Source organism: Saxophila tyrrhenica, assembly GCF_035928015.1.
Source record: "Saxophila tyrrhenica strain CCFEE 5935 chromosome Unknown scaffold_34, whole genome shotgun sequence".
Classification (NCBI taxonomy): domain Eukaryota; kingdom Fungi; phylum Ascomycota; class Dothideomycetes; order Mycosphaerellales; family Extremaceae; genus Saxophila; species Saxophila tyrrhenica.
In genome coordinates, this window is record NW_027041766.1 from 41703 (window position 1) to 66075 (window position 24373).

Genomic DNA, 24373 nt, shown 5'->3' on the forward strand with positions numbered 1-24373 from the left:
GACAAACTTTACAGAACGAAGCGATGGCTTTCGTGAGCAGCTCTCCCAACATCCCTTTCAACACTTGAAGTATGGCCTATAGCTGCTCGCAACATTTCTGCTGCTCCCAGACGCCGGTGTCAAGTCAAACAGCGTGACCACAGATCCCGGAGTGAGTACGCGCCAACAGTGCGACTGTAGACAGCTGCTTCATGCCGATCACTGTAAGCGGCTGCTGATGTAAAGCCACCAACCTTTGCTGCACCAGACAATGAATTCCTTAAGGACTTCATCGCCCACTTTTCGGAGACACGGTACCCATGACCGGCCTCATTTCTCCCCGAAGAACCATCCGCCGACATTTGACCTCAAAGTCCTTCCCCAGCCGCAGCACCATGGCGCCACACGTCCCCCTCTCACTTCCTCCCCTTGCCCTTCCGGAACGGATTCCCAAAATCGCTCAGCGGGGTCCCGTAGATGTTCCAGCGGGCGGTAGAGTAGTCTCTGCTGCTCCCCGGAGGATCATCCGACCACCTTTTAGACCCACCAGAGCTTTTGGATGGCGAAGAGGATGAGGTGGCGAGAATGCTTTGGACCATTGAGGCGGGCATGCCGCAGGAGCCGGCGTGGCTGGTGGAGCTGGAGACTTGTGGTCGGGAAGCGGTCTTGGTGCTGCTACCGCTGCTTGTGGTAGTAGCGGACTTGGACGTCCTCCTTGAGTAGCCGGGTGGTGGAAAGATGGAGTCGTAGTTTGGCGGTGGTTCGGCGGCTTGATCTTCTCCTGGGCGGGAGATTGGGTTCTTGGATTCTGATTCCTTCGTCTTCTCCGCCATGGTCGGGGATGGTCCGGTCGATGTGGCGGGATGCAAAGGCAGGAAAGATGAATGTAGTATGAGAAGACCGAGCTTACCTCATACAGATCCGGATGTTCCGTGATCCTTCGGCACAACGGCGTCATCAATGCAAGGCAACGAGCCAAGAACGACGGACTGGACGGTGGAGACAAGGGTTGACTGCAAGCATGTTGTGTTGTATGATTGAGTCTCCCTCTACTGCAACGTCTAACATTGCGCAGGGAAGCTGTACGACAACATTTGACTCCCAAATGGCGGGACGGCTGGGACGCTTATTGAGTGGAGAGCTCTACAATACCTGATTCTAGACCACAGTGACATCACCTCAAAGCAGAGCTTCGCCCGTCAAGCTGGATGGACTAAGATGGATTGTCTTCCTTGTCTGCAACTACAGCGGGTCTGACAAGCACCGAACAACTGGTCCACGGAACACACAGTCGCCCACTACATAGCTTAGCCACAATGCCGCCAGTAAGCAATACCGCCTGCAGTGCAACCTTGATGAATCGATCAGCAATCGTTGACCTTCGATCTAGAAACACGCCCAAAACAACCACCCCAACCAAGGCCCCAACCACCGCGGCCGCGGCGGTCGCGGCGGTCGCGGCGGTCACGGTCGTGGCGGTGGTCGAGGAGGGCACGGTGGCCAACACCAAGGACAAGGACAAGGACAATTGGGCGAGTCCGGTCTCAGCGAGGAGGACAAGCAGATCCTCCGCGACGCGCACAAGAACAAGGATAACCCGGAGCATCCTGCCCATGAGAAGCATCCGGAGGTAAGCAGAGAATCCATCAAAACGATAACCTCGGTTAGCTGGCGACTGATTGTTGGCGATGGAACAGCATCACAGCTTCCTGAAAAAGATGCCGAAGAAGGTGGGCGGCGCCATGATCTTTAAGGCTGGTTCCTCGGTTATTAGTGGTTTGATGCGCTGATGGATGGGATGGGATGGGATGGAAAAGCGATCTTTCTGTTGACTTAAGTTCAGTACTGTCGTAACCTCAGTTATTTCCGCCAACGCCTTCGCTGAAAAGTTCACGAGTCCAGAGCACTTCTGTTCTCGAGTTCAGTGATGTTATTGTTCTCAGATTCTGCGTCAGCATCGTATCAAGTCGCAGCCACAGGCCTGAACCCACTTCCACCAAAACCCCTGTCTTTACCCGGTCCATGGTGAGAGTCCGAAGGATGTCGTGCCGTGCGCATGAATGGCGGCGTAGTCTTGCTGGGAGATGTCGAAAGTGGCATCGAGTCCCTGGCAATATTCAGAGGCGGTTCTTTCGTCATCTCGGGTTCATTGCTGGCTTTCTTCTCCTGCCCTTCGACGGCAGGGGGGGTCCATGTATCGGCAGATGGAGGGATGGTGCCATTATCTGATGAGCCTTCGGCCTCTATGTTCCGATCTGGTCCATGTGACTCAGACCTCATGGCAAAAGGTGCTATGTCGGGTATGAGGAGTGTCGACTCGGTATCAGTATCGTCAGGACAGATACCGACTGGTGCTGCTTCTGCTGCCTTTAGCCCCATCCCGGCAGCCTCAGTAGCAGCACTCAACTGAGCAGTCTGGCGTTCGGGAAACGCAGCTTCCGGGGCTTCAGTCGCCGTTGGCAGCACTCGTGTGTCCTCGCGTTCGTAGAAAAGCATGAACACACCACCCTGAGCCAGCACCCCCTCCTCCGAGACGGCCGACACATCTTCATCGCTCAGACGCCACCACCTGCGCTCCTCGTTTGCACCATCCGCCGGACATAGTGGATCGTCATCGTCTGGCTCAAGTTGCTCGTTTTCGGCATCGTTAGTGGGATCCAATCGTGGCCGGACAGGATGTTGCCGGTAACAGATGTAGTGACCATTCTCGTGGCGTCCATAGTGTGTGACGACTGCTTTGATGCGGTAGATGTTCTCGCCATTGCTGCTACCCGGTGTTGGCTCTGGTAAGAGAGAGCTCGATTTCTCACTTGCTTGCTCACCCTCTGCGGTCTTCACGATCCACGAATTCAGGTTGAGCGTCGCAGGAAAATCGACGCTGGCATAATTCTTCCTCTGTGCTCCCGTCAACTCGTCGAAGACGCTTCGATTGACATGCACGACCAGGCTTTTTGGCGGCCTTCCAATCACGGCCTGCCTTGTCTTCGTGCTTGACATCCGAGACTTTTTGGGGATGGAACAGGTCTCATTCAGCGTCCTGTCAGCGAAGTCATCCTTCTCAATGGCCTGCTGGATCGCGCTCAAACGTGCGAACGCTTGCGCGCGAAGTTCTGGTGGCAGCTCTAGAGTCTTGCTGCTGACAGGCGGCGCCGTGTCTACACAGTTGATGCTTGGCGGAACGGGCAACATCTTCTCCAGTTGCTGTTGCGCGCGAAGAAGAGTGCACTTGGCGCATTCAACTTCTGGGATCTCCTCGACCTTTGTGTATTCGTCCAAGCATACATCTAGACTGTAGGATCGCGCTGATCCAAGCGGAACGGTCAGGCAGTTGAAAGGGATCATGGAGAGGCCATCCGAGTGACCGCATCGTGTGCACATGACCCGCTGAGCCAAGAGGCCATCGAGCGGGTTGTGTCGTTCGGTGTTGGATGTAGAAGGGTCGTCGGCAGCGTCTCCTACTATGTCTGCCTCGCCATGCTGTGATTCTGTCTCTTCCACGATGCTCTCCAAACCTGGCTTCGACACAGAGACAGCCACGGAGTTCGCAGCCTCCTTGTCCAGCTCTTCCATGATCTTCGAGAAGTATTCCTGCGCGTCCTGCTGCTGCCAGCTGCTCATGCTCTTCAACTTTGCCGGTGTCCAGAGCTGCTTGCCGTTGTTGCTGGCATCGTTAAGCCTGTTGACCGTCTCAAGCAAGCTCTCTGTCGTAGTGTCCTTTGCCTCCACTTCCTGACCACCAGTCTGCATCAAATACGGCTTGAGACTGTCGAGAGAAGCCAACCCCTGCAGCACGCTGTTCTGATAGCACGAATTGTCCCAGTTGCCCAAGCCAGCCGGCGCATCTGTCGTTGACTTAAGTGGCTGCATGCGTGCGCCCAGCGAGCTCGCCCTTCGCAGGATGCCTTCCGCCGGCAGTTTCTGCAGTACAGCGTTGCCTCCTATGCCCAGCATCCTCCGCAGGGCTTCACTCTTGGCCGCGTGGGTCTGGGACAGCATGTCGTTGGCCTGGAGCTCCTGCCTTCGCGCCGAGTCGAGCAGTAGCTGCTTGGGGAGGAGGTAGACGAGGGCATTCCACGCCACTTCTTGTGGCGAGAGGACGGGGTAGTCGAAGTAGAGTAGAACCTGGTGAATGATGTAGAGGAGGGCGATCCCAGAGGCGATGGTCGTGGTGAATGTGGCTTGCGGAGTCTGCTGGTAGAGACGTTGATCAAGTCGGTGTTGGTCCATGGTAGGGGGTATGAAGGGGGCGCGGTGGGATATGAAGAGGATGGTGCATGTGTGCGGCGGGTATTGTGAGTAGGAAAGGGTCTAGGAAGGTGGCACTGGTGGGTTGGTCGTTGACAAAGCGACTTCACATGTCAAAAGGTTGGCTCTTGGCAAGTCTCGTCAACTCATATGTGCATCTATCACAATTGAACAAGACAATCACGACACGATGAAGACTCCAAAGGTCAAGAAGAGGGGTACGTCACTCCATGTCTCGACGAAGAATATATCTAATAGCAGCATAGAAGTCTCTGTACGTTCCCGCGCCGCCCGCCGCGGCAACGCACCGCCACCCACCGAAGGACCTGCCGTCAAGTCCAAGGAGAAAGCAACCGAGTACACGCCATGGCTACACAACGCCCAGAATTCCGGTATCAGCAAGAAGAAGAAGACCAAGCAGCTTACCCGCCAGCAAAAGCAAAGACAGCAAAAGGGTCTCGAGCATGCCGAGCGGAACATCGACAAGCTGGAGAAGAAGGTCGCGGATAGCAAGAAGCGAGGGAAGAGGTTGCAGGCGAGAACGAAGCAATGGGAGGAGCTCAATGAGCTTGAGCCGAAGGTGGTGGAAGCTGAGGAGACCGGTGATGCTGCTATATCTGCGAAGGAGCAGCAGAAGAAGGGCAACAGGAAGGAGATGGATGAGGTGGAAATGCCAGATCTGGAGCAGCCTCAACCGGTGCAAGTGCCGGACCAGGCGGTGGAGCAGGGCGATGTGCCAGTGGCGGATGCGCTGCCAGACCAGCCCAGCAAGGTCTCAAGCGGAGATGCTGCGCTCGATGCAGTTGACGAGATCAGCTGAAGTGGCAGCGCATGCTTCTACACATTCCACCAAATGCATGAACGATACGAGTAACGGCACTTCCGTCACATGAGACCCATGAAACCGCGTTTTTGCTCACGCAAGAGAAAGGAGAAGTCCAACTCCGTGTAGAGGCAGTATGCGAGTCTACTATATCAGCTCGTATCTACTATCTCTCTCCGCAGGCAACTCGCTTCGACCGACCGACGTGGGATCTGCTGGCACCAGCGGCGCTTCGTGGGCATACCTGGCTCTTCCATCAAACATCTCAGCTGGTCGCGCTGCCATTTCCGAATATCCGAGGCCTTGCTTTTCGTACACGACATGTTGAACTTGATCCGCAGTGTCCAGGGAGTTGGGTGAGCCACTTGAACCAGATCTCGCTGCAGTCGCCGATCTGTCCTTCCTTCTCTTTTGCAACACGAACCACACCAGAGATATGGTGATGAGCAGGACGGCAGCGCCGCCAACCACGCCTCCCACGATCGCACCGATGGGTGCCGACGAGCTGCTCTTGCTGGTACTTCCGCCGTCACTATCTACGGCGTCAGGTTGTTCAGATGCTACCCCCGACGATGCATACGGCTGTTGCTGCCTACCGATGCTGGACGACGACATGTGGTAGAACGCAGAGACCTGTGCCCGCCCCTCTCCAGCTCCACAAGTGAACATGGCGTACCCGTCCACAAAGTACGCAGTCGTGCAGTACGGCTCTGCTTCATCACTGCTGGCGTCAGTTCTCTCACCAGTGCAAGCGTTCAGACGGAGATATACCAAGTATGCGCCCTCGGCAGGCCTGGACCCAACGTGTCGCGGTAGTCGACACACGTGGTCTCTAGCATGCACTTCCCAGCTGCTGCAGCAGTCGCACAGCACCCGCTCACGCTCGCCGCGCCATCATGTGTGCAGTCGTAGCCTGGGAGGCAGCCGAGGGGGAGTTGTGGGTTGCCGTTCTCGAAGGCGCAGATCTTGCCGAAGCCTGAGCGGATGAGGAGATGAGGGTGAGTTGTCGGTGTCACGATGGGAGTCGATGCTGGATGGTGGGGGTTTGAGGTTGGAAGTGTCATGGTTCGGGATGGTGCTGGCTGCGATGGAGTGGCTTATGCTGGAAGTAATGTGAAAGAGTACCAAAGATGAACTACATAATCTGGAAACATGGTCGGTCTCATCATCTAAGGCCCGCTTCCGAGCTGGTGGTGGTGTGATATATGAACAGCCGCGCACTTGGCGCCAATGATGTGTTGTCTTGAGCTGTTGTAATCAGGCGATCATGACATGAGTTCAGCACGAGATTGGCAAAGCGGAAGATTGCAGCCGACCACAGGAGTTGCGGTCGCCGTGACTTCCTACCCTGCTTTCTCTCCCTGCGAAGGCTTCCGAGCAAAGCCCCGTTTCATTCCAAACAAGCCAAGCTTGGGAGTACGGTCTGGTGCTGGACTGCTGGGCAACGATGTCTGGCTGTCAGGGCTTGCAACGCCATCCGTACCAGTGTTCACAGTCGTATCCACCGCAGTATAAGGGGCCACTCCCATCTGCGAGTCCAAAGGGTCATCGACTTCTGCAATGGGCGGCGAAGTTGTCATCTTATTCTCAGCGATACCGTCACTCTTCCAGCTGAGGACACGCTTGAAGCGTGTGAACTGATCCGCTTTGTGATCGGGTGCGGGACCGCCTCTCTCCGTCGAGTCGACTGGGTCTTTGCTCGTTGCGCTGTTGGTCCGCGGGGTGGGTGTGACGAAGCGGCCGAATCGACCACTGAGCATTTGGGAGATGCTGCTAGAACGTCGCTCGGTGGAGTCTGTTGACTGTTTTTGCGGTGATTGCACAGCATCAGACGGGCACTGTTTCCCGCTGGAGCCTGCAGTCTCTTTCAAACTCCCAAGGTCTGATGTGGATGAAGTCGGCTGGTCTTTTGCTGCGTAGACGGTGTCCTGGCTGTTTGGCTGCGCTGCGACGTCCATCGTCTCAAGGTCGCTTGAGCCAGACGAGTCTGCGGTGTGCTCCAGGTGGCCGAGGTTTGAACGGTGTTGCGTTGGCTGGACGCTGCCAACGTCGATGGCAGGGTGCTCTGTGGTGTCAACAATCTTGACATCAGTCCGGCCAGTTGAGTCCATGTCGAGAGGAGGCTTCTCTACCATGTTGTGTTGGATATCCAGTGCACTACTCTCGACGGCGGGCTCTGTGCCCATGACTGGGTCCACAGTCGAAATGTCAGCTTGCGCACTGGTCCGCACAGTGGCATGGTTACCAAGCCAAGCGCCTGCGATTGTGCTATTACGAAGGCTGCCGTCGGGGCTGGCGAAGTCTGCTGTGGCTGCGATCGCACTGAGTTGTGGACTGGCGATTGGTCCATCCGTTGGCGTCTCATCCATGCTCTCGTGGATGCCCAGTCCACGCAATGCGCCGTTGCTCAGTTGCCCCTCCTTGATACTGGGGACACTGGTGGTGGATTTCTGTCGTGAGCGGCTCTCGTCCTGGTCCATCTCGCTGCCACTGTCATCCTTATCGTCACTGCCATCCTGACCATCCCCATCCTTCTCGGAGTCATCATTCCGATCCGTGTCTCCGAGAGGTATGACAGTGATCTCCTCCACTTTAGGTACGCTATACTCTTCATCAGCCGACCTTGCCGCCGGGAGAGCCTGCACTTGCTCTTGAGGCAAGCAACTGAGGTCGTTGGCCCCGAACCTCTCCATGACCTGTGCTATCTGGTCTTGCTTGTACGCTCTGGCCAGGCCAATCGCGCCGAGCTCTACTGCTCTTTCTGCACCCGCCTGCGCCCACTTAGCACTGACATCTGCGCCTTTCCGGAGCAAGTGCTGAACGGTGTGCATCTGTCCGTTGATGCAAGCTCAGAGCAATGGTGTCCAGCCTTGTCGCATTCTCCTTTCGACGCTCGCGCCGTGATCGAGCAGGATGTCCATCATGGCCGTGTCATTGGCTTTGCAGGCATGTGAAATGGAGTGAAGCCGAAACCATTAACCACTTCTACATCGGCGGCGCCAGAGTTGAACATGTCTTCGACGACAGCCTCTTGCTTATTCTTGACGGCGCAGTGTAGTGGCGTCATGCCTTCGTTCGTCCCCAGCCTGGAGTCAGCTCCGGCATCGACGAGGCGTCTCACTATTGTCACCCTGCCGAACCATGCAGCGTTGTGCAGACAGGTCCAGCCGCCTTCTGTAGGCGTGTTACAGAGCTCACTGGCGGCAAGCAAAGCATCGACGGCTTCTTCATTTCCGCAGGTCGCTGCAATGTGCAGCGGGGTTTCTGATGTCGTCTTCCCGTACCCTTGAGCATCTGGCGACATGGGCGCTGAGTTATCACCTCCGGAACTCTTGGACCAGTCGGAGATGCAACTGAGCGTGGGATTCTTGATCGACCAGAGCGGATTCGAAGGTGACTTTGGACTTGCCGACTTCGGGCTGTTCAAGTTTCTCTTCCTGTTATCGAGAAGCATCTTGATGATGGAAGCATCTCCAGTCCGCGCCACTTCGCGTGGAGCTCGGTCGTCGAATGCGCCGCGTTGAAACAGGAACTTTACCATGGCGGCATTCGACCTTTGCGCCGCCCAGTTGAGAGGATTCACACCCTGATCGTCTTCAGCACTGAGCAGCTCCTGGATAAATCCCTGGTCTTGGACGTACGCAGCAAGCGGAACGATATCGAAGATTGCAGCAAGGTGCAGGAGAGAGAAGTGGCCTGGAGCGGTCCATTTCCAAGCAAACTTCTGTCGCAGTGATATCCAGTAGCTTTCCCACCACAGCTTGCGCCTCAGCGAGTCATCGCGGAAGAAGTCGGTCTTGTAGTCGGTCTTCCTGGCGTTACCCTGCTTCGCATGTGTCGTCCAGTGGACCATGGCATACTCCAGGAAAGGATGTTTTGCGAAGAATGCCTCATCCACTGGCTTGAGGATGTCGGTAGGCTTCAGTCGTACCCGCCTGCTCTTGCTCAAGTTCCTGCTCTTTTCAAGGTACGCATGCATGTATTCGCGAGGTCAGGTTGGGCGTCGCTGCAATTAAACGCAAACTCTCGCAGTCTTTTGTTCAGGCGCAAAATACTCTGCTCTGAGAGCAGGAAGTCCTGCACTGCCGAGCTCGCCAGGTGCACCTCTCTGTCGTTGCCTTCGATCAAACGCGGAACGTCGTGCAGCGCTTTTCTGAGCATCCTGACAGAAAAGGACTTGCCGAGCGAGTATTTGACGGCCTTGGAAAAATCAAGCGGCGAGAGAGGCTTTGCAGCCAGAGCGACCCATTTCAGGATGGCGCAGACGTGAGCTTTCCGACGAGATGGAACGTCAAGCAGTTCCTCCGCGTACATGTCATCGACACTGACGGGCATTTTGGCAGCGACTTCCCTCAACTGACCAGGTGCTATGCTCATCAGCTTCTCAGCCGCGAATTTGACCCATTCGTATGTCTGGTCCTGGCCATGACTGAGTGTTTCCACTATGGCAGCAGTATTCTCCTTGCTCAGAGCTTTAGTTTCCGAGAAGCTCTTTGTGGTATGGTCTACCTTGCTGTCGATGTGACACTTTAGATCGTTTGGTGCTCCACCTTGTGTGCCGTGCCCTTTCAGTTCTAGTCGTGGATAAGCAAGAAGCGTGTTGATTACGAAGCTCGAATTGTCGCGGCTCAGTATGATCATGCGCAACCTGGGGCTCGGGGTAGACTTTGCAAACCGGGCAGTCCGCTCAGATGATGGAATTTGAAGTGGATCCTTTTTGTGGTCAACGTTGTGCGAGGCTTGTCGTTCGTTCTGTCGGACGAACATGCCATCGAGCTTTCGAAGAAAAGGAGCAAGACTCCTCTCATCGCACCGATCCACTCCGTCAATGATGCAGAAGAGTCTCCTCACGGGACTGAGATTCACCATGCCGCGCCAAACCCTCCAGAGTGCCTTAATGGATGGCGGCTTCAGCAGCATGTGAGGTCGATGTTCGAATTCCTCCAGGAGTGGAGGCCCCGTCGCGCTGTGCTTCTCATAAAGCTGGCAGATGAGCTCTTTGAGAATGGAATAGGCGGTGTTGCGGCCCCTCTGAGAGTCGCAGAAGTAGTACAGCACCTAGTTGTCATCGGGCTCCGGAAGGCTGTCTTCTAGATGCTGGCTGATGAATAAAGCAAGCGTAGTCTTGCCAACTCCTTGTCGATCGCCGACCCATATGAGCGGTTGCTTAGTGCCATTATTACCTTGCTATGACTGGAAGACATCGTCTTGTAGCACCCACTGGCATGTGCTTTCAGATACCTCGTGTCTATCCCTCAACTCGTTCCGATCATCTTCAGCCTTGCTTTGACGAAGAGCAGCAATGCACTCTTGCAGTCTGGCAGTCCTTTGGTCGCTTGTGACTTCGGAGAGGAGTCAGCGTCGTCGGTTGAAGACGATCATGGGACTCACGGTAATTGAAAGTGTTGATGGAGCTGTTTTGAAAGGCGGCGTTGACGTTTTTAAGCGCGCCCGTGAACGTGCTCGACATGTCTGAAGTTCGTGTTTCGTCGTAGCGTGCGATGCGCAAGTTGCATCAGGTACCGTCCAAGTCAGGTCAGCTCATAGGACTGTGCACGCAGGAGCTGACATGCGTCAAGCAGCGCCTCCAGTCTTAAGCGTTCACCAGTCGAGTCCAAGGCTGCGTTGTCAGGAGGGCACTCTGAGCTTTAACCGTATCTGGCGAGTTCGATTCCGTTTCCAGCCAACAATGCTTCATCCATCCGCCTCTTCAAAGGCTACAGTTTGTTGAGTGACGCAAGACCATGCTCCCCAATATTGGAGGCGTACCCAAGCGAGCAATGCGTATCAATACAAATGCGGCACAGACGACGTAGCCTTGCGAGCCTTGCCAACCTCGCAGGGTTTAGACACTCGAGACGAATGGGATGGCCAATCATGTCGTCCAGGTTGATCTACAGCAACCTCTTGAAGCTGGTTGAACATAGCCTCGGGCACATGGGTGCCTTCCTTCTCTTCTTTCTCGGATGGCGCGTCCATGGGAACATCACCCACGGCTGAGGCCGGCCGATCTTACGAGGCTCGACAAGACGGAAGTGTCGAAGTGCATGACTGCCCAGACAAGGCTCGAAACGCCATCCTTGAGGCAGGAAACAGATAGCTCCGGAGTGGGTGTTGCATTGCTTTCCGTTATTTCGGGCCTTGTGAGTACTCCATTTGGCAATCGAACACAAACAGACAGTGAGTTGCCATTCTCTTGAGACGCAACGGAGTCGAGACGCCTGTTCAAGAAACGATCGCACGTCAAAGCTGTTACGCCTCCACAGACTGTGACGACTCCAAGCGGTCAAAACTGCGAATCCAGCACTGGGACTCCGCAGGTGCGCTGAGCCAAAAGACACCGCAAGCGTTACAGAGTAAGTGAAACACGTACAGCAAAGCCCAACTGGGGCGGGGAAAAAGCTGACCTTATGAAAGCGTCGTCTTCGTCCACGGCCTTACCGGCGACCGCGAGAGTACCTGGACTCACCGTTCCAATTCTTGTTTTTGGCCAGGAGATCTGCTGCCGTCCGATCTTCCTGGCGCGAGAATCTTCACCTATGGTTACGACGCAGACGTGGCACACTTCTTCTCGGCAGTCTCGCAAAGCCGTATCGGGAATCACGCGCAGACGCTCCTCGGGAGCCTGTCACAAGTGAGAGAGAGGACTGAGACAGTAAGTAGCCCTGCGTAAAAAAAGTCAATCATGAGTTTGCATGGTACTTATCTCAATGCGCAACAGGGCTCCCGACCGCTGTTTTTCGTGACGCATTCGCTTGGGGGACTCGTGGTGGAAGACGTAAGTTTAGGCCGTGCGTGAAGCCTTTCGACTGACAGTGCTGACTGGACGCAGATGCTTCTCGGTGCGAAAAACAGCGCCGAAGAGCATCACAGACTTGTTCTGGAGTCTACCAGAGGCATCTGCTTCATGGGAACACCGCACTGCGGGTCGCAGATCGCCGACTGGGCAAAAGTGTGTACGTCGGTAGTCAAGCTGGTGAAGAGGCTGAATGAGTCGCTCATCACCGTCCTCCAACCCGAGTCCGAAGTCCTAGCTCGAGTTCAGCAAGATTTCCATACGATGCTCAGGGCTCGCAACGACGCGGGAAAGCACAAGATCAGGATTACCTGCTTCTTCGAAGACCTCGACACACCGGGCGTTGGCGCAGTAAGTTCCGAGTGACGGAAGTCGCCTGTCATGGAATGAGTCTGGTGAACTGACGTTTGCAGGTCGTTCCCAAGCATTCAGCCATTTTGCCAGCGTACAGCCCCTTCTCCGTACCAGCCGGCCATTCGGGCATGACCAAGTTCTCGGACGCCCAAGCAGTGGGCTACGAGCGGGTTTCCAACGAGTTGTGGATCTGGAATCGGGACCTGCGAGTGATCGTGCCGTCAGTCTCCGCAACTCCAGTCTTCGGTCAGTCGACCAACTCGCAAGAGCAGCCTCAGCTTCTCCTGGCCCAGAGAGAGCACCAGCCCGCGGGAAACTTCTACCAAGGCTCGATGACAAATGTGGATCAGGTGTTTCAAGGTAGTACCATAGGTACATTCCACTTCAGCAGACCGTGAGCGCTGAGGGGCGGAGATCTGCGGGTAGGAATAGCATTTAGGAAGGCGGTGGTGCATTTCAAGAGAAAATGCTGCCGTCGTAGGGGGCCTCGGTGTTGTATACCATGTGCTATGAAGGGTGGATGAAATCGCCTGAGTGGTATCTCGCCTGGTACGGACGTTTGATACATGTGCGGACTATTGGCGTGGCAGCTTTGTAGATGTGCTTAATGAACCAGAGCTGGGTCGGGCCTAAGGCGTCCATTCCAGGTAGCCCATGGCGTTGATCTGAGATCCAAAGTGTCTGCATGAGGCCGAATGAGATGTCGTCAAGGCGGTACTGTATTCCCAGCTGCTGGTTCAGATTGGTTGGCCTCCTTCGCGCTGGCAACTGCGGCAACGGGCTCCGGGGCGCGGGAGGTAGGCCCGTTGAGGTCATATTGCAAGTAGCAAGCTACGTGCATAGAGGGTACGCGATCAGCCGTATCGATGGAAGGTATGCAAATGTTGGTGTGCAATAGGCAGAAGTCTGGCGAAGGGCAACGAGGGTGGGTTGCATTTCCAGATCACGTGCCGGTCTAACCCAAAGCAGATCTCGCCGTATCCAACGGCTTGCTCAACACCGACTCCGCTCCACTGGGACTCCCTCTTCTCCTGCCCACACAAACAACTTCTCTCCCGACGCTACCTTATTCGATGGTTTTGCTAGGCTCTCTTCGATCCTGAGAAGCTCGACTCCGCCTTCCTACGACTCCCGCATTGCGAACGGCGACACCACGAGCAACACAGTGATGCTAACACGACGCTACCATCGCGATGGAAGAGTCATCATGCTCACGATTGCCCGTGTCAAGCGCGCAGCTTCAATGCTGTCTTCCACGCGACGTCGAAACGCGTGAGGTTCGCATCATCTTAGATCTCGTCTTGTCCACAAGCAGACAGACCGGTCCAATGGCAAGCTTCTCTTTCTGGGTTGGAGATGCTTGATGCAGGCGACAATGCTGTTCCGACGGAATGAGCTCTGTGTGTGGACGACGTAGCCATCTGGATCCACATCCTCAGTCCGCGCTATCACTTCTGGGACGGTAAGTAGATGGCAGAGATGCATCAGTAGGTCAAGCCGTTGGAAAACGTTCACTTCCCGCTGTTTCCTTCTTCTGTCTGCTCGAATCTTCTTTGTCTTCCCTCGCCTTAGTTCAATAGACGAATCTCGCTGCCAGCCGAATGGACAGTATGGCCACACGACCGAACGGCGAGGAGCGCGGACCGCGCATGTCCCACATGATGAGTGCCAATGAAGGTCCCATGGACATCATAGCCAAGGTGGCAAGCGCCATCCCACCATGCTGGGGTGAGATATTGACATTGTTCAGGTTTCTGGCGCCGTCCAAGGTGGCAAGCGGGAAGACGACGGACCCTACTTCACCAACAACGAAGGCATCCCACTACCCGATGCGGAGCACAGCAAGAATGTCGGTATACCGTGCTTGGTTATTCCTTTCATGACCGCTGATTGGATGTGCGCTCTAATAGATAGGTGGCATTCCGCTTGTCAGCGATGTCCATCTTCTCCAGAAGCAACAGCACTTCAATCGCTCCAAAAACCTGGAACGAATGGTCCACCCATGCGGCTCGGGAGCTTTCGGCTACTTCGAACAGACCAAAGATGTTTCGCAGTTCACGAAGGCCAACTTCCTGCAGGAAGTAGGAGGAAGAACACCAATCTTCATCCGCTTCTCCACTGTGACTCTTGGACGTGAGTTTCCAGACGAAGCACGGAATCCCCGAGGTTTCGCGATCAAGTTCTATACGAAGGAGGGCAACTATGACATCGTCGGCCTGAACTTCCCGATCTTCTTCTGCCGTGATCCCATTCAAGGACCAGACGTTATCCGCTCGCAGGCCCGCAACCCGAAGAACTTCCTACTGGACTACGACGCAACTTTTGATCTTCTAGGATGCGTACCTGAGGGGAACCATGCCGGTAATTTGAGCCAGATCCATGCCCTGTACGTACCTACGCTGACCAGATCAAGGATTGATGTTTTTCAGCGACCACGGAACCCCTGACGGCTGGATCAATGAGCACGGCTACGGCTGCCACACGTTCAAGTGGGTGAACAAGGAGGGCCAGTTCGTGTACATTAAGTATCATTTCCTTGCGAAGGTAAGTAGCTTGGGAGGAAAGGCTCGTTCTCCGCCGAGAACGACCTACTTGTGTATTCCCACGTTGCATTGGTTTTGGCTCAATCATCCGCTGACGAGGTCTCATATGCCAATAGCACGGCCAGAAGCAGTTGACCGAGCCAGAGGCCATCCGCACCTCGGGAGAGGACCCAGATTACTCCAAGCGTCAGCTGTGGGAGGCCATTGAGCGCGGAGAAGAGATCGAGTGGACTGCAAAGGTACAGATCATGCAGCCAGACGAGGCAGATCCTGAGAAGCTCGGGTTTGATCCCTTCGATGTGACCAAGGTCTGGCCGCGAGGACAGTTCCCTGTGAGTGCGAACCCTACCCCTCGAGTGCGGAGAGAGGTGCTGAAACACCACACAGATGCATGAGTTCGGCCGCCTTGTGTTGAACAAGAATCCTGAGAACTTCCATCGAGATGTTGAACAGGCTGCGTTCAGTCCTGGATCGATGCCACCGGGCATTGAAGACTCGCCAGACCCACTGTTGCAGTTTCGCATGTTCTTCTACCGCGATGCTCAGTACCACCGGATTGGTGTCAATCTCCATCAGGTGCCCGTCAACTGCCCTTTCATGTCGCAGTATGCGCTGTCAGTCCGCCCACCGTTGGTCGTCTACTGACAAACCCGCAGATCGTACTCTTCAATCAATTTCGATGGACCAATGCGTGTTGATGGTACGTTTCCACCGCCAGCGGGAGCATCTACTGAATTTTCACTGACTTTACCATCTTTGCATAGCCAACCATGCCGGCAACAAGCAGATTGTGCCAAACAGCTTCACCTACAAGTTCCGCCCGGATGTCGCGGAGGCGCCATATAAAGTCTCCGATAACGTTGTCTCGCGGAAGAGCCACTATTACCACGAAGGCAAGATCAGCGAGTACACGCAGGCTCGAGAGCTGTAAGCCACTGTGGACTCCATTCTATTCAATACGTACTCACCTGCATGCAGCTACAAGCGTGTCATGAACGACCAGGCCCGCCAGAACCTCCACAGCAATACGGGCAAGATGCTCTCAAAGGTCAACTACCCGATCATTGCGAAGAAGTACCTTGCCCAGATCTACAATATCGCTCCGGAGTATGCCCAAGGCGTCTATGGCAGCACGAAGTTCAAGTTCGACCGCTTCGAATTCAAGGAGGTTGAAGAGATGAGCAAGGAGGCGCATCTCTTTTACAAGGAGGAGAAGTTTAGGCCGAGCGAGGGTGACAGGCTGGTTGGCTTTGCTCCAGAGAAGCCGTTCTACCATGTTTGAGAGGAATGATATCTACCCAGTATGGCAGAGGATGATGGATGAAATGATGCTGGCTACGCTGATAAGGCAGAGCGCATGCGACGCAGTGACGGTATGCCAGAGCTATGTCAGGTGCTTGGCGAATCTCGTCTTGGCCCGGTCTTCTTCCTTCTCGCGCTTCTTATCGGCCACGCCATACAACTGTTTTCGAGCTATAGACTAACGTCCTTGACCGCCCAATGCCCACGTCGTGGTGCAGGCTTTTGGTAATTCGGAGGTGTGATCAGACGGGACCTCCGATGACAGCTGAAGGCTGAAGCCGCCGTGTGGTGCAGGACGAGCACTACTGTGGGCGTGGCCTGACCTTCTATGGTGGCCGTGCCTGACGAACATTGACCGCAACTCTTGCGCTACAACAGCAAGAAGATATCGTACGGCATCACCGATTCCTCAATGGTATGGCATGATCCAGCTGGTGGTGCTCAGGAAGATCGCTCGGCTGTCACGCATGAAACAATACGGATAGCGGCCATGATAACGTCCGTCTCACTGGACTCCACGGTACATATATGATCGTAAGTATTCCCACCAGAGGAGACGTCAGACCTACCTACAACCACCACAGGCACCATCAACAAGCTGTCTGCCTCAGCTGTGCGACCCCTCCAGAAGCACCTACTTATTTCGACACCAGCCTAGCTACGGATACCCGAGCAATCCAGTGCAGGCCCCATCATATCTGAATTAGTCCACGCCATGAAGCTCAGCGGGCTCACCCTCATGGCTTTCGTCGTTGGACTTGTCGCCGCAGGTACGTCTTGCTCGGCCACGAAGACCATAAGCATTTCCCAAACTGTAATGACTCCAGCTCCCGCGAAAGAAGCCAGCTTGAAGTCAGCACCCATTAGCACCAGAGACGACGAGGTCCACCGCTGCGACTGGGCATGCTGTATGGGCGATCCGAGCGGCGAAGGGATGTCGGGCAGAGGAACAATGGCGTGCTTTAGCTGTTTGGCGATGTGCTTCCTTCACCCCGACGAGTTCTGCACGACCTGTTGATGGGCGCTCATTCCTAAACATGGAGCCTGCTTCCAGACATGAGGTACTTTCAATCATCATCGGGGTGTGGCGAAGGAGTCCTATTCTTCAATAGACGGGGAGCAATAGATCGGTCCATCAAAGCAGGAGTTTTTGAGCTCGATCAGTCTCGTGACATCCAATACTTGTCCGCTTCGTTGTTGGTTCGTGCACCATGCATAAGTGATGCCACGCCGGGTGCTGAAGAGACGTAGGAGGTACTCCGTAGATTGTCAGTAGATCGAAGTGAGTGTGACCTTGGATGGACCTTCCAGAAGGAAAGACGCTCGGCCGTTGCCAACGTGCGGGGCAGGTGGGGCAAGTCTCGCGTGAGCAACAACCACAGCCACCGCCCGAAATAAGCACGGGAAGCTTTCGGATCGTTCCGGTCGCAGGGTTGCGCCCTCCTTTGCAATTCGCCGCGCTGGGCCGTAATCAAAAAGCCCCTAACCGTGCGCGTGCTGCTGTACAGCCTCATCTCACACCTCCGACCGCAGGCAGCAGAATTCAGCTCGCGTGCCCACGCTCTTTCACCTTCCTTTCTCCATACACGCCTCGCGCTTCTACCTTCATCGTCACTCTTTCGACTTGTTATACTTGTACCACTCGCCCTTGTAATACCCTTCATTTTTCCCGGCCATGGCGACCGTTGGCGTCGAGGCACACGATCAGGCGCTGAGCATGAGCAACAATGCCACCGGACAGTTCGACGCTCTGGCATGGCTGGAGCCTCTGATGGTCTTGACCACGATGGTGGCGACTCTCATCATCACACGGCGCAGAGACTGCAGCGTTTTCACAGCCACTCCCGAGAGCAGTCCGCGCAGGAGCGAGGACGGCCTGCTCCAGGACAAGGACGAGTACGCCTCCGACAGTGACGACTCTCTGCAGCTTCTGGGACGGCGCAGCCCTTCGCCTGGCGCAAAGCAATGGCCGTCGAGAGCACCATACGCAATTGCCGTGTTCAACCGGATTTTGGCCAAGTTTCCATTCCTGGTCGAACTATTCTACTGGATCCTCAACTACGCGGCCTACCGATTCTCGAAGGTCGCAGCCGCCGCGTTCCACTCGCGCAAGGCAGGCAAAGCTGTCGTAGAGCTTGCTCAGAGTCATGGCATTAGCATCCTCAAGTTCGAGCACGAATCTCCCGCCAAGGCCTTCTTCTTTATCAAGGAGGTTGATGTTCAGCACTTCATTCTGGCGAACCACCCGGGCGTCATGACGGTCCTGAACCAGATCTACTCTCTCATTCACATTCCCGGCACGGTGTTGTATGCCTTGGGACTTTGGTCAATCGCTCGTGTTCTTTCGCTGACCCAAGAGCCAGATTCATCTCCTGGTACTACTACTCGGCGCCCAACCACAGCACTTTCGCGGTCGTCCGACGCTGCATGAATTGCGCCAACTTTGTACGTTGCTCCACATCGAGGGGGTGCTTCTTACGCTTGATGCAATGCTAATTTGCCGCAGGCTGCGTTTGCTGTGTTTGCAATCTTCCCGTGTATGCCACCTCGCTTGCTGCCAAAGTCTTTCGGATTCGTCGACACCGTGCACCAGGCACACGCCGAGAGTGTTTGGGTTGGAGATGGCAAGAGCGTCAACCAGCTCGCCGCAATGCCTAGTCTGCACTTCACCTACGCCTTGACGGTTGGCTGCACGTTCCTGTACCACTCTGGGCTCGTGCAACGGGTTCTGCAGCGGAGCAACTCGAGGGAGCGAAGAAGCTTGTTCGGCATGGCTGGATTCACGGTGGCCGGTGTGCTCTACCCAATGCTGGTTCTGCTTGTCATTGTTGCCACTGCCAACCACTACTACCTGGTATGGTACCTCGCAACTGCCAATGCATGCGCAAATGCTGACAATTTTTCAGGATGCCGTTGCTGCGACGTTCTCGGTCTTGGTCTGCTTCCTCGGTAATCCCTTCCCTCCCGCCTCCAAAAAGAAAACGCTGACCTCTGTCTTCCAAATAGGCAACCGTGTCTGGCTTTTGCTGATGCCGCTGGAGCGCCTGGTGCTCAGGATCTTGATGCTGGAGAAGCCGGTTCCCACGACTGGCGAGTCAAATCGGAGAAGACGGCGGTACGTGCGAGAGAGCAACCGTCCGGAAGATGTGTGATATCTGCATTGTGCTTTTTAGCATTTATCAGTCCATTAGCGTGAATCATAGCATAATTGCCGAAAATTTGGCCCATCACAGACCTTGAAACTGCCCACCAAGCACAGGATCACTGGTATGATCTCGGGTGACTCTGTACAATTTAACTACATGCTCATATGTACAATATGCCAATGTCTGTACCAGGTGCCAGACACCGCCGAGGGAACTACCTGCGTCCAAGGGTCGCCAAAGATGCCGCATCATCCTGGTCGTGATTTTCCCAGGCCTCTTCGTTCGGTATTTGGGTGTACAGTCCTATCCCCCGTCTTCTACCTTTGATCCAAAACATGACTTGCCGCCAACGCATCGCGCCAGCAAACATAAGCAGCACAACGCCCACTCCGAGCGAGAAGGACACCCATGATGGTATCCGAAACCACGAACCTGGGTTCCAAAATGTGTTGGAGAAGCGAATGGTGTTCTTGGATGCGTCGAGGGCCGCAATTCTGTACAGGGTATTGCCACCAGCCGCCAGCTCGAAAGCTGTCTCGAAGCCGTCTCTTTCCACCGTCTCCACATCCTCCCAATCTTCGTCTCGAAGCTCATCTCCGCGGGCATGCCTGTGTATTCTCTGTAAGACCCACCAACGCACTGTCATTCCACCGTTCCATGATACATATACTCTGCCGCCCTCAGCGACCGCGTTCGGGTCCCATGCTGCAGGCGTGGCAGTCCATTCCCGCGGCGCACGCACGGTGCGGTAGGATTTCGCAAACTCGTAGTACTGGAACAGCGATGGAGCGTAATGCGTCTCGCACAGTAGCTCTTCGGTTTTGGCGTCGTGGATGGTGAAGGCCGGTACCGAGCCCCAGCCGATGAAGACTTGGTCTTGCTCCTCGCTCCCGCGGGATGGGATGAATTGAAATGAGCCTTGAGAAGTTGACTTTGCTTTCTCGAGGGAGTGGTAGGAATGTACAAGCTCCGCGGTGCGGTTCTCAGTGTCCAAATGGATGATCTTGCCCAGGCTGTATGGTGCATCGTACCAGCTGTTCTCTGAGAGCGCATTGTCGAACAGTCCGAGCAGTCCGCGTCCTTCGTCTATCCAGCGCGCATCGTGCTGCCACTTGAAGTCCGCCTCTCCGTTGGACAAGTCCTTGAAGTCGGTAGATGTGCCCCCAAAAGCCCACAAAATATCCCCGGTATCCTTTTCGATGCGCATGAACGAGTGCGTGTGCCTGATGGAGACGAGGAGATCCCCATTCGCAAGCTTATCAACGCTGTTCATATGGAAATAGTCACGGTATTTCTTGCTGTGCCGCGCGAAAGGAGCGTCGTAGCTCGTCTTCAAGTACTCGTTGTCGTCCGCAAAGTGATCCGACGCCCGCCATTGAAACAGTAGCTCACCGCTCTCGACATCCACCTCCTGAATGATCGCATCGACGATGTATGGTCCCAGATCTGCCACATTGGTGTTGCTCGTGTCGGCGCTGGTGTGGTTGTATGCGATGAGGAGGGCGGTGTTGTCGGAGGTGATTTTGCACTCATGCGGATCTGCCCATAATCTGTCCCCAACCGCGGACACATTGTACGCAAGGTTGAACTCGTTGTCAAGCATGTAGCAGTGGCCGTGGTCGTAGTCATCGCCGGCCCAGAAAGTCAGGTACTGCTCCTCCTTGTATTCCTGCACCTTCGCATTCATGGCATGCGGATTTTCTCCACCAAACGATGCATTTGTCCATATCAAGTTGCCTGCAAGATCGAGAACAACAGGGCCACTGTCTTTCACTTGACTGCCGTGCAGGTCGAGCAGGACGAGGCCATTTCGACTCTCCTCAGCGCAGACATGATTCCACCTCGGCCTCCGCGCCGCCGGCGATGCGATGTGAAAGGAGTGGTAGTACTGCTGCGGGTACAAGCCGTAGACGCTGTGGTCGTAGAACCAGAGATCAAGAGGGGGATGCAAGAGGACGAGAAGGGGCACGGCGACAAAGCGGAGACAAAGCAGCAGCGTCAGCAGGACTGCGGCGCTAACGAGGACAGGTCGCACAAGCCGACGGAGGCGGTGGTGGAAGGAGAGGGCGGGCATATGACCACACTGCGGGCGACTCGAGAGTCGGGCATTGCTGGGAAGAGGAAGACTGCACGCATCTGCGCAACAGCAGATCGTCTACCTTCAACTACTCTCCCTAGGCCTCTGCTAGAAGGAATCCGCCGCCAAGTCGTGACCACCAACGCTTGCCCGGCGCCATTGGCAATAGTGGGTCTTGGTCTTGAGCGTTGGCATTTCCGGGAAACCGCCCCCTTCCTCAACGGTCCGCCGTTTAACCTTCCGTCCCTTCTTCACCACCTCATCATCATCCATCCTGCGACTGTGCTGGAGAAGCAGTGGTTCCTGGTGATATGATATCTCGAACCAGGCCGTGTCTCTTGCCCGAGAAGCGGACGGCCTTAGCAGCAGATTTTCCTCGGCAGTCTTGGCCTTCCACAATTCTCAAGCTGCACCTGTGAGACCTGGAGAATCGGCCAGTTCCTCCGCCATGTTGACGCCGGCAATGCGTGCTTGCACTGCGGCCACAGCGGGAAAGGGCGCTTGATGGACATCTCATCTCTTTGCTGTCTTCGACGGCCGAAGAAGGCGGAATCTGGACGCGGGGCCCGCTCTGAGTTTGTCTCGAATGTTCATGGACATCTCCGCGCTGCAATTGTTTTATCACCTCATTGCACACTCCAATGGCACGCTGGGACTTCTCGTCCATCCAGTCGCTACGCCCTTCGTTCGAGGGAGATAATACCGCCGGCATCAGCGCAGAGGCCATCTTGCCCGGATGGTTTCCGTCCTCTCCCTTCCTAGGCCCGTACGTCTTCTGGTTGTATTCCATCGCACCTGCGGATTTGCGGCTGCAGTTTCACCACGAGTCACCAGCTAAAGGTCATCGAATGGCGGAGGCATGAGGAGGCTCCGCATTCTGCGCTGCGTAGTGGGCATGCTTGACGTCGCGCGCGCAGCCGCCGTCTCGTCTTCTCGGTCCTCAGCGTTTCGTGGCAACACCCCTTTGCGCGAAGGTGTTGTATTACTTGCCCTCATCAGAGGTCAAGTTGCGAAGCACTCGCGCCTGTTGTAGCGACGAGTGACCTTGACGTGCTGCGATGGTCGTGGTGGTCCGATCAAGAGGCATTGCAAAGTACTCAGAGTACATCAACACAAGAGAGCATTGGAAGACGAAACTAATACCAACAGCTGAGGTGCCGCGACGTTTACTGCTATATGTTGTGCGCTCCGAAGTTCGTTCCCAATCTGTGTACTTTTCCGTGTCACTCGGTTCAGCACCCAATGGCCTGGGACTGATGAATTCGGCTGCCTGGGGGTACATGTCGGACACGGCTGGTCGCTTTCGCACCGATACGGCATCACTTCTCCTACACTTTCGAAAACTTCTCGAGCCCGAATTCTCCATTCAACGTCACTTTTAAAAGACCATTGGCTTATACTTCTTCCCTTCTCTTCGCAAGATCCTCCATGTTCCAATTCGCATTGACGAAGCAGCCAGACAACCATCGCGCCTGCTCCGAGCACAAGTAGACGGCCGTGCTCCCAACCAGATCAGGAGAGTCTTTGGCAAACCGAACAAAAGACGGCACCACCATGTCTGTTCGGACGACACCTGGATGCAACGCGACCGCTGTGGTGTTCGCGTACTCTGCTGCGATGTAGGCCGTCATCTGCAGCCCGACAAGCTTCGCGAGGGTGTATGCGGACATGCCTGGGAAGACAGCGGGTGCTCCAGATGTCGACAGGTTGATGATGGTGCTGGGTTGGGTAGGATCGGCGTGCTTCAAGAAAGTTTGACACATCAGGAAGAGGCCTTTGGCGTTGGTCTCGAAGTCACTCCACCAAGTCGCAGTCGCGACATCAGCAAGCAGACCGCCGGCGCTGTTGACACCGGCGTTGTTCACCAGGATGTCTGCCTGTCCGAAAAGGGACGAGACCTGTTGGAACAGCGAGGCGACGTCTTCGTCTTTGGAAACGTCTGCGGCAATACCGACAAACTCTGTGTCTGGATACATCTGGCTGAGCTCGTCGGCTACTGCGGTGGCGCCATCTCGACTCCGAGCGACGAGAACCATAGCCTTGGGTCGCGCCTTCGCGAATGCTGGTACGATGCCCTGCTTCGAGGTCAGCATCATCTCCAAGCGCAGCTTCGGGAGGCATCGAGCGGAGGATGCGGGTGCATACTCTACGGCCAATGCCTTTTGTTACTCCGCTCACGATAACCACCCTGCCGGCCAATGCCAGGGACGGCGAGGTTGGATCAATGGCAGGGTATGGCTCGCGGTGAACCCGCGGTGTGAAGGCCAGACTGTTCATGAAGAAGTCATCTGGTAGAGCGTCCATGGCGCTGACTGTTGACTTTTAAAGGCTGATACTTGGAAGATCAAGCGAAACAAGGTGATTGTGCTGGGGAGGAAGAGAAATGCGCTTCATACAATGGCAACGGTTGAGAACGGTGGGACGTCCTTCCCTGGCATATCACTTCGCCGGAGGTATGGTTGTAGGTGTTCGACGTGACATGAGCAATTATCAAGCGATGAGTCTCTGACTAAGGTTATATGTTATCCTTGACGTTGGTTTCGTTGGAGGACCTTGCGTGATGTAAGCACTTCCCGACAGCGTGGATGCTCTGTATTGAGGCTATAGCCCACTATGCACCCTCGGGCGCTTCTTCTAGAGCCGACATCAACAAAAGCGAGAGCAGTCGTCTTGGTTGAGCTTTGTAGTATGCTTGTCTTTGTCCCCATAAGGCCCTCGGCTACTAACAAAGACCGCACCTCCGTTCCTTCTATAGCCCTCCTTTATCGCCGTGCTGTCTCCAAACCAGTTTTTGACGCCTTGCGATCAATCGGAAGTAGGCTGTCTGGATATTGGAAATTAGTCTTTGCTTAGGTGTTTCCTCAAGCATTGTGCTATTCCTGTCGGCGCCTTACGGACGGCCGGTAGTAGGTTATTTTCGCCGACTAAGGACTCTATCTATTACCTCTAGCCACGTAAAACTAAGAGAGTCGAGTAGAAATAGCAACAAGCTATATACTAGATAGTAATCGTAAGCGTAATTACACTAACCTAGATACTCTAATAGGATACTATAACGCCCTATTTAGAACCCTCTTGTTATAGGCGGGACCTAGGAAAGTAGTAGAG

The 24373-nt window shown here is 55.1% G+C and overlaps 12 protein-coding genes across 12 annotated transcripts; 5 read left to right on the forward strand and 7 right to left on the reverse strand.

Annotated features, from left to right (window-relative positions):
* Positions 1–395: 395 nt before the first annotated feature.
* LTR77_011173 (uncharacterized protein) lies at positions 396–812 on the reverse strand (the record flags this gene model as incomplete). The annotated part of the gene is made up of 1 exon (XM_064808384.1): positions 396–812. One exon carries the CDS (start codon positions 810–812, stop codon positions 396–398), a length of 417 nt encoding a protein of 138 aa, XP_064653433.1.
* Positions 813–1295: 483 nt separating this feature from the next.
* Positions 1296–1732, forward strand: LTR77_011174 (uncharacterized protein; the record flags this gene model as incomplete). The annotated part of the gene is made up of 2 exons (XM_064808385.1): positions 1296–1304; positions 1370–1732. 2 exons carry the CDS (start codon positions 1296–1298, stop codon positions 1730–1732), a joined length of 372 nt encoding a protein of 123 aa, XP_064653434.1.
* A 209-nt stretch (positions 1733–1941) lies between these two features.
* UBP1 (ubiquitin-specific protease ubp1) lies at positions 1942–4206 on the reverse strand (the record flags this gene model as incomplete). The annotated part of the gene is made up of 1 exon (XM_064808386.1): positions 1942–4206. One exon carries the CDS (start codon positions 4204–4206, stop codon positions 1942–1944), a length of 2265 nt encoding a protein of 754 aa, XP_064653435.1.
* A 208-nt stretch (positions 4207–4414) lies between these two features.
* LTR77_011176 (uncharacterized protein) lies at positions 4415–5044 on the forward strand (the record flags this gene model as incomplete). The annotated part of the gene is made up of 2 exons (XM_064808387.1): positions 4415–4442; positions 4491–5044. The coding sequence occupies 2 exons, from the start codon at positions 4415–4417 to the stop codon at positions 5042–5044; spliced, it is 582 nt and encodes a 193-aa protein (XP_064653436.1).
* A 150-nt stretch (positions 5045–5194) lies between these two features.
* On the reverse strand, positions 5195–6111 carry LTR77_011177 (uncharacterized protein; the record flags this gene model as incomplete). Its single annotated transcript, XM_064808388.1, has 2 exons — positions 5195–5840; positions 5873–6111. 2 exons carry the CDS (start codon positions 6109–6111, stop codon positions 5195–5197), a joined length of 885 nt encoding a protein of 294 aa, XP_064653437.1.
* A 279-nt stretch (positions 6112–6390) lies between these two features.
* On the reverse strand, positions 6391–7878 carry LTR77_011178 (uncharacterized protein; the record flags this gene model as incomplete). Its single annotated transcript, XM_064808389.1, has 1 exon — positions 6391–7878. One exon carries the CDS (start codon positions 7876–7878, stop codon positions 6391–6393), a length of 1488 nt encoding a protein of 495 aa, XP_064653438.1.
* An 89-nt stretch (positions 7879–7967) lies between these two features.
* On the reverse strand, positions 7968–9967 carry LTR77_011179 (uncharacterized protein; the record flags this gene model as incomplete). The annotated part of the gene is made up of 2 exons (XM_064808390.1): positions 7968–9000; positions 9066–9967. 2 exons carry the CDS (start codon positions 9965–9967, stop codon positions 7968–7970), a joined length of 1935 nt encoding a protein of 644 aa, XP_064653439.1.
* Positions 9968–11732: 1765 nt separating this feature from the next.
* Positions 11733–12595, forward strand: LTR77_011180 (uncharacterized protein; the record flags this gene model as incomplete). The annotated part of the gene is made up of 3 exons (XM_064808391.1): positions 11733–11825; positions 11880–12194; positions 12257–12595. 3 exons carry the CDS (start codon positions 11733–11735, stop codon positions 12593–12595), a joined length of 747 nt encoding a protein of 248 aa, XP_064653440.1.
* A 1212-nt stretch (positions 12596–13807) lies between these two features.
* On the forward strand, positions 13808–16022 carry LTR77_011181 (uncharacterized protein; the record flags this gene model as incomplete). Its single annotated transcript, XM_064808392.1, has 9 exons — positions 13808–13897; positions 13948–14046; positions 14108–14583; positions 14627–14741; positions 14857–15072; positions 15128–15345; positions 15397–15440; positions 15505–15667; positions 15719–16022. 9 exons carry the CDS (start codon positions 13808–13810, stop codon positions 16020–16022), a joined length of 1725 nt encoding a protein of 574 aa, XP_064653441.1.
* Positions 16023–17717: 1695 nt separating this feature from the next.
* On the forward strand, positions 17718–19194 carry LTR77_011182 (uncharacterized protein; the record flags this gene model as incomplete). The annotated part of the gene is made up of 4 exons (XM_064808393.1): positions 17718–18349; positions 18406–18487; positions 18549–18896; positions 18949–19194. 4 exons carry the CDS (start codon positions 17718–17720, stop codon positions 19192–19194), a joined length of 1308 nt encoding a protein of 435 aa, XP_064653442.1.
* Positions 19195–19402: 208 nt separating this feature from the next.
* LTR77_011183 (uncharacterized protein) lies at positions 19403–21262 on the reverse strand (the record flags this gene model as incomplete). Its single annotated transcript, XM_064808394.1, has 1 exon — positions 19403–21262. One exon carries the CDS (start codon positions 21260–21262, stop codon positions 19403–19405), a length of 1860 nt encoding a protein of 619 aa, XP_064653443.1.
* A 1397-nt stretch (positions 21263–22659) lies between these two features.
* On the reverse strand, positions 22660–23569 carry LTR77_011184 (uncharacterized protein; the record flags this gene model as incomplete). The annotated part of the gene is made up of 2 exons (XM_064808395.1): positions 22660–23340; positions 23411–23569. 2 exons carry the CDS (start codon positions 23567–23569, stop codon positions 22660–22662), a joined length of 840 nt encoding a protein of 279 aa, XP_064653444.1.
* Positions 23570–24373: the final 804 nt, after the last annotated feature.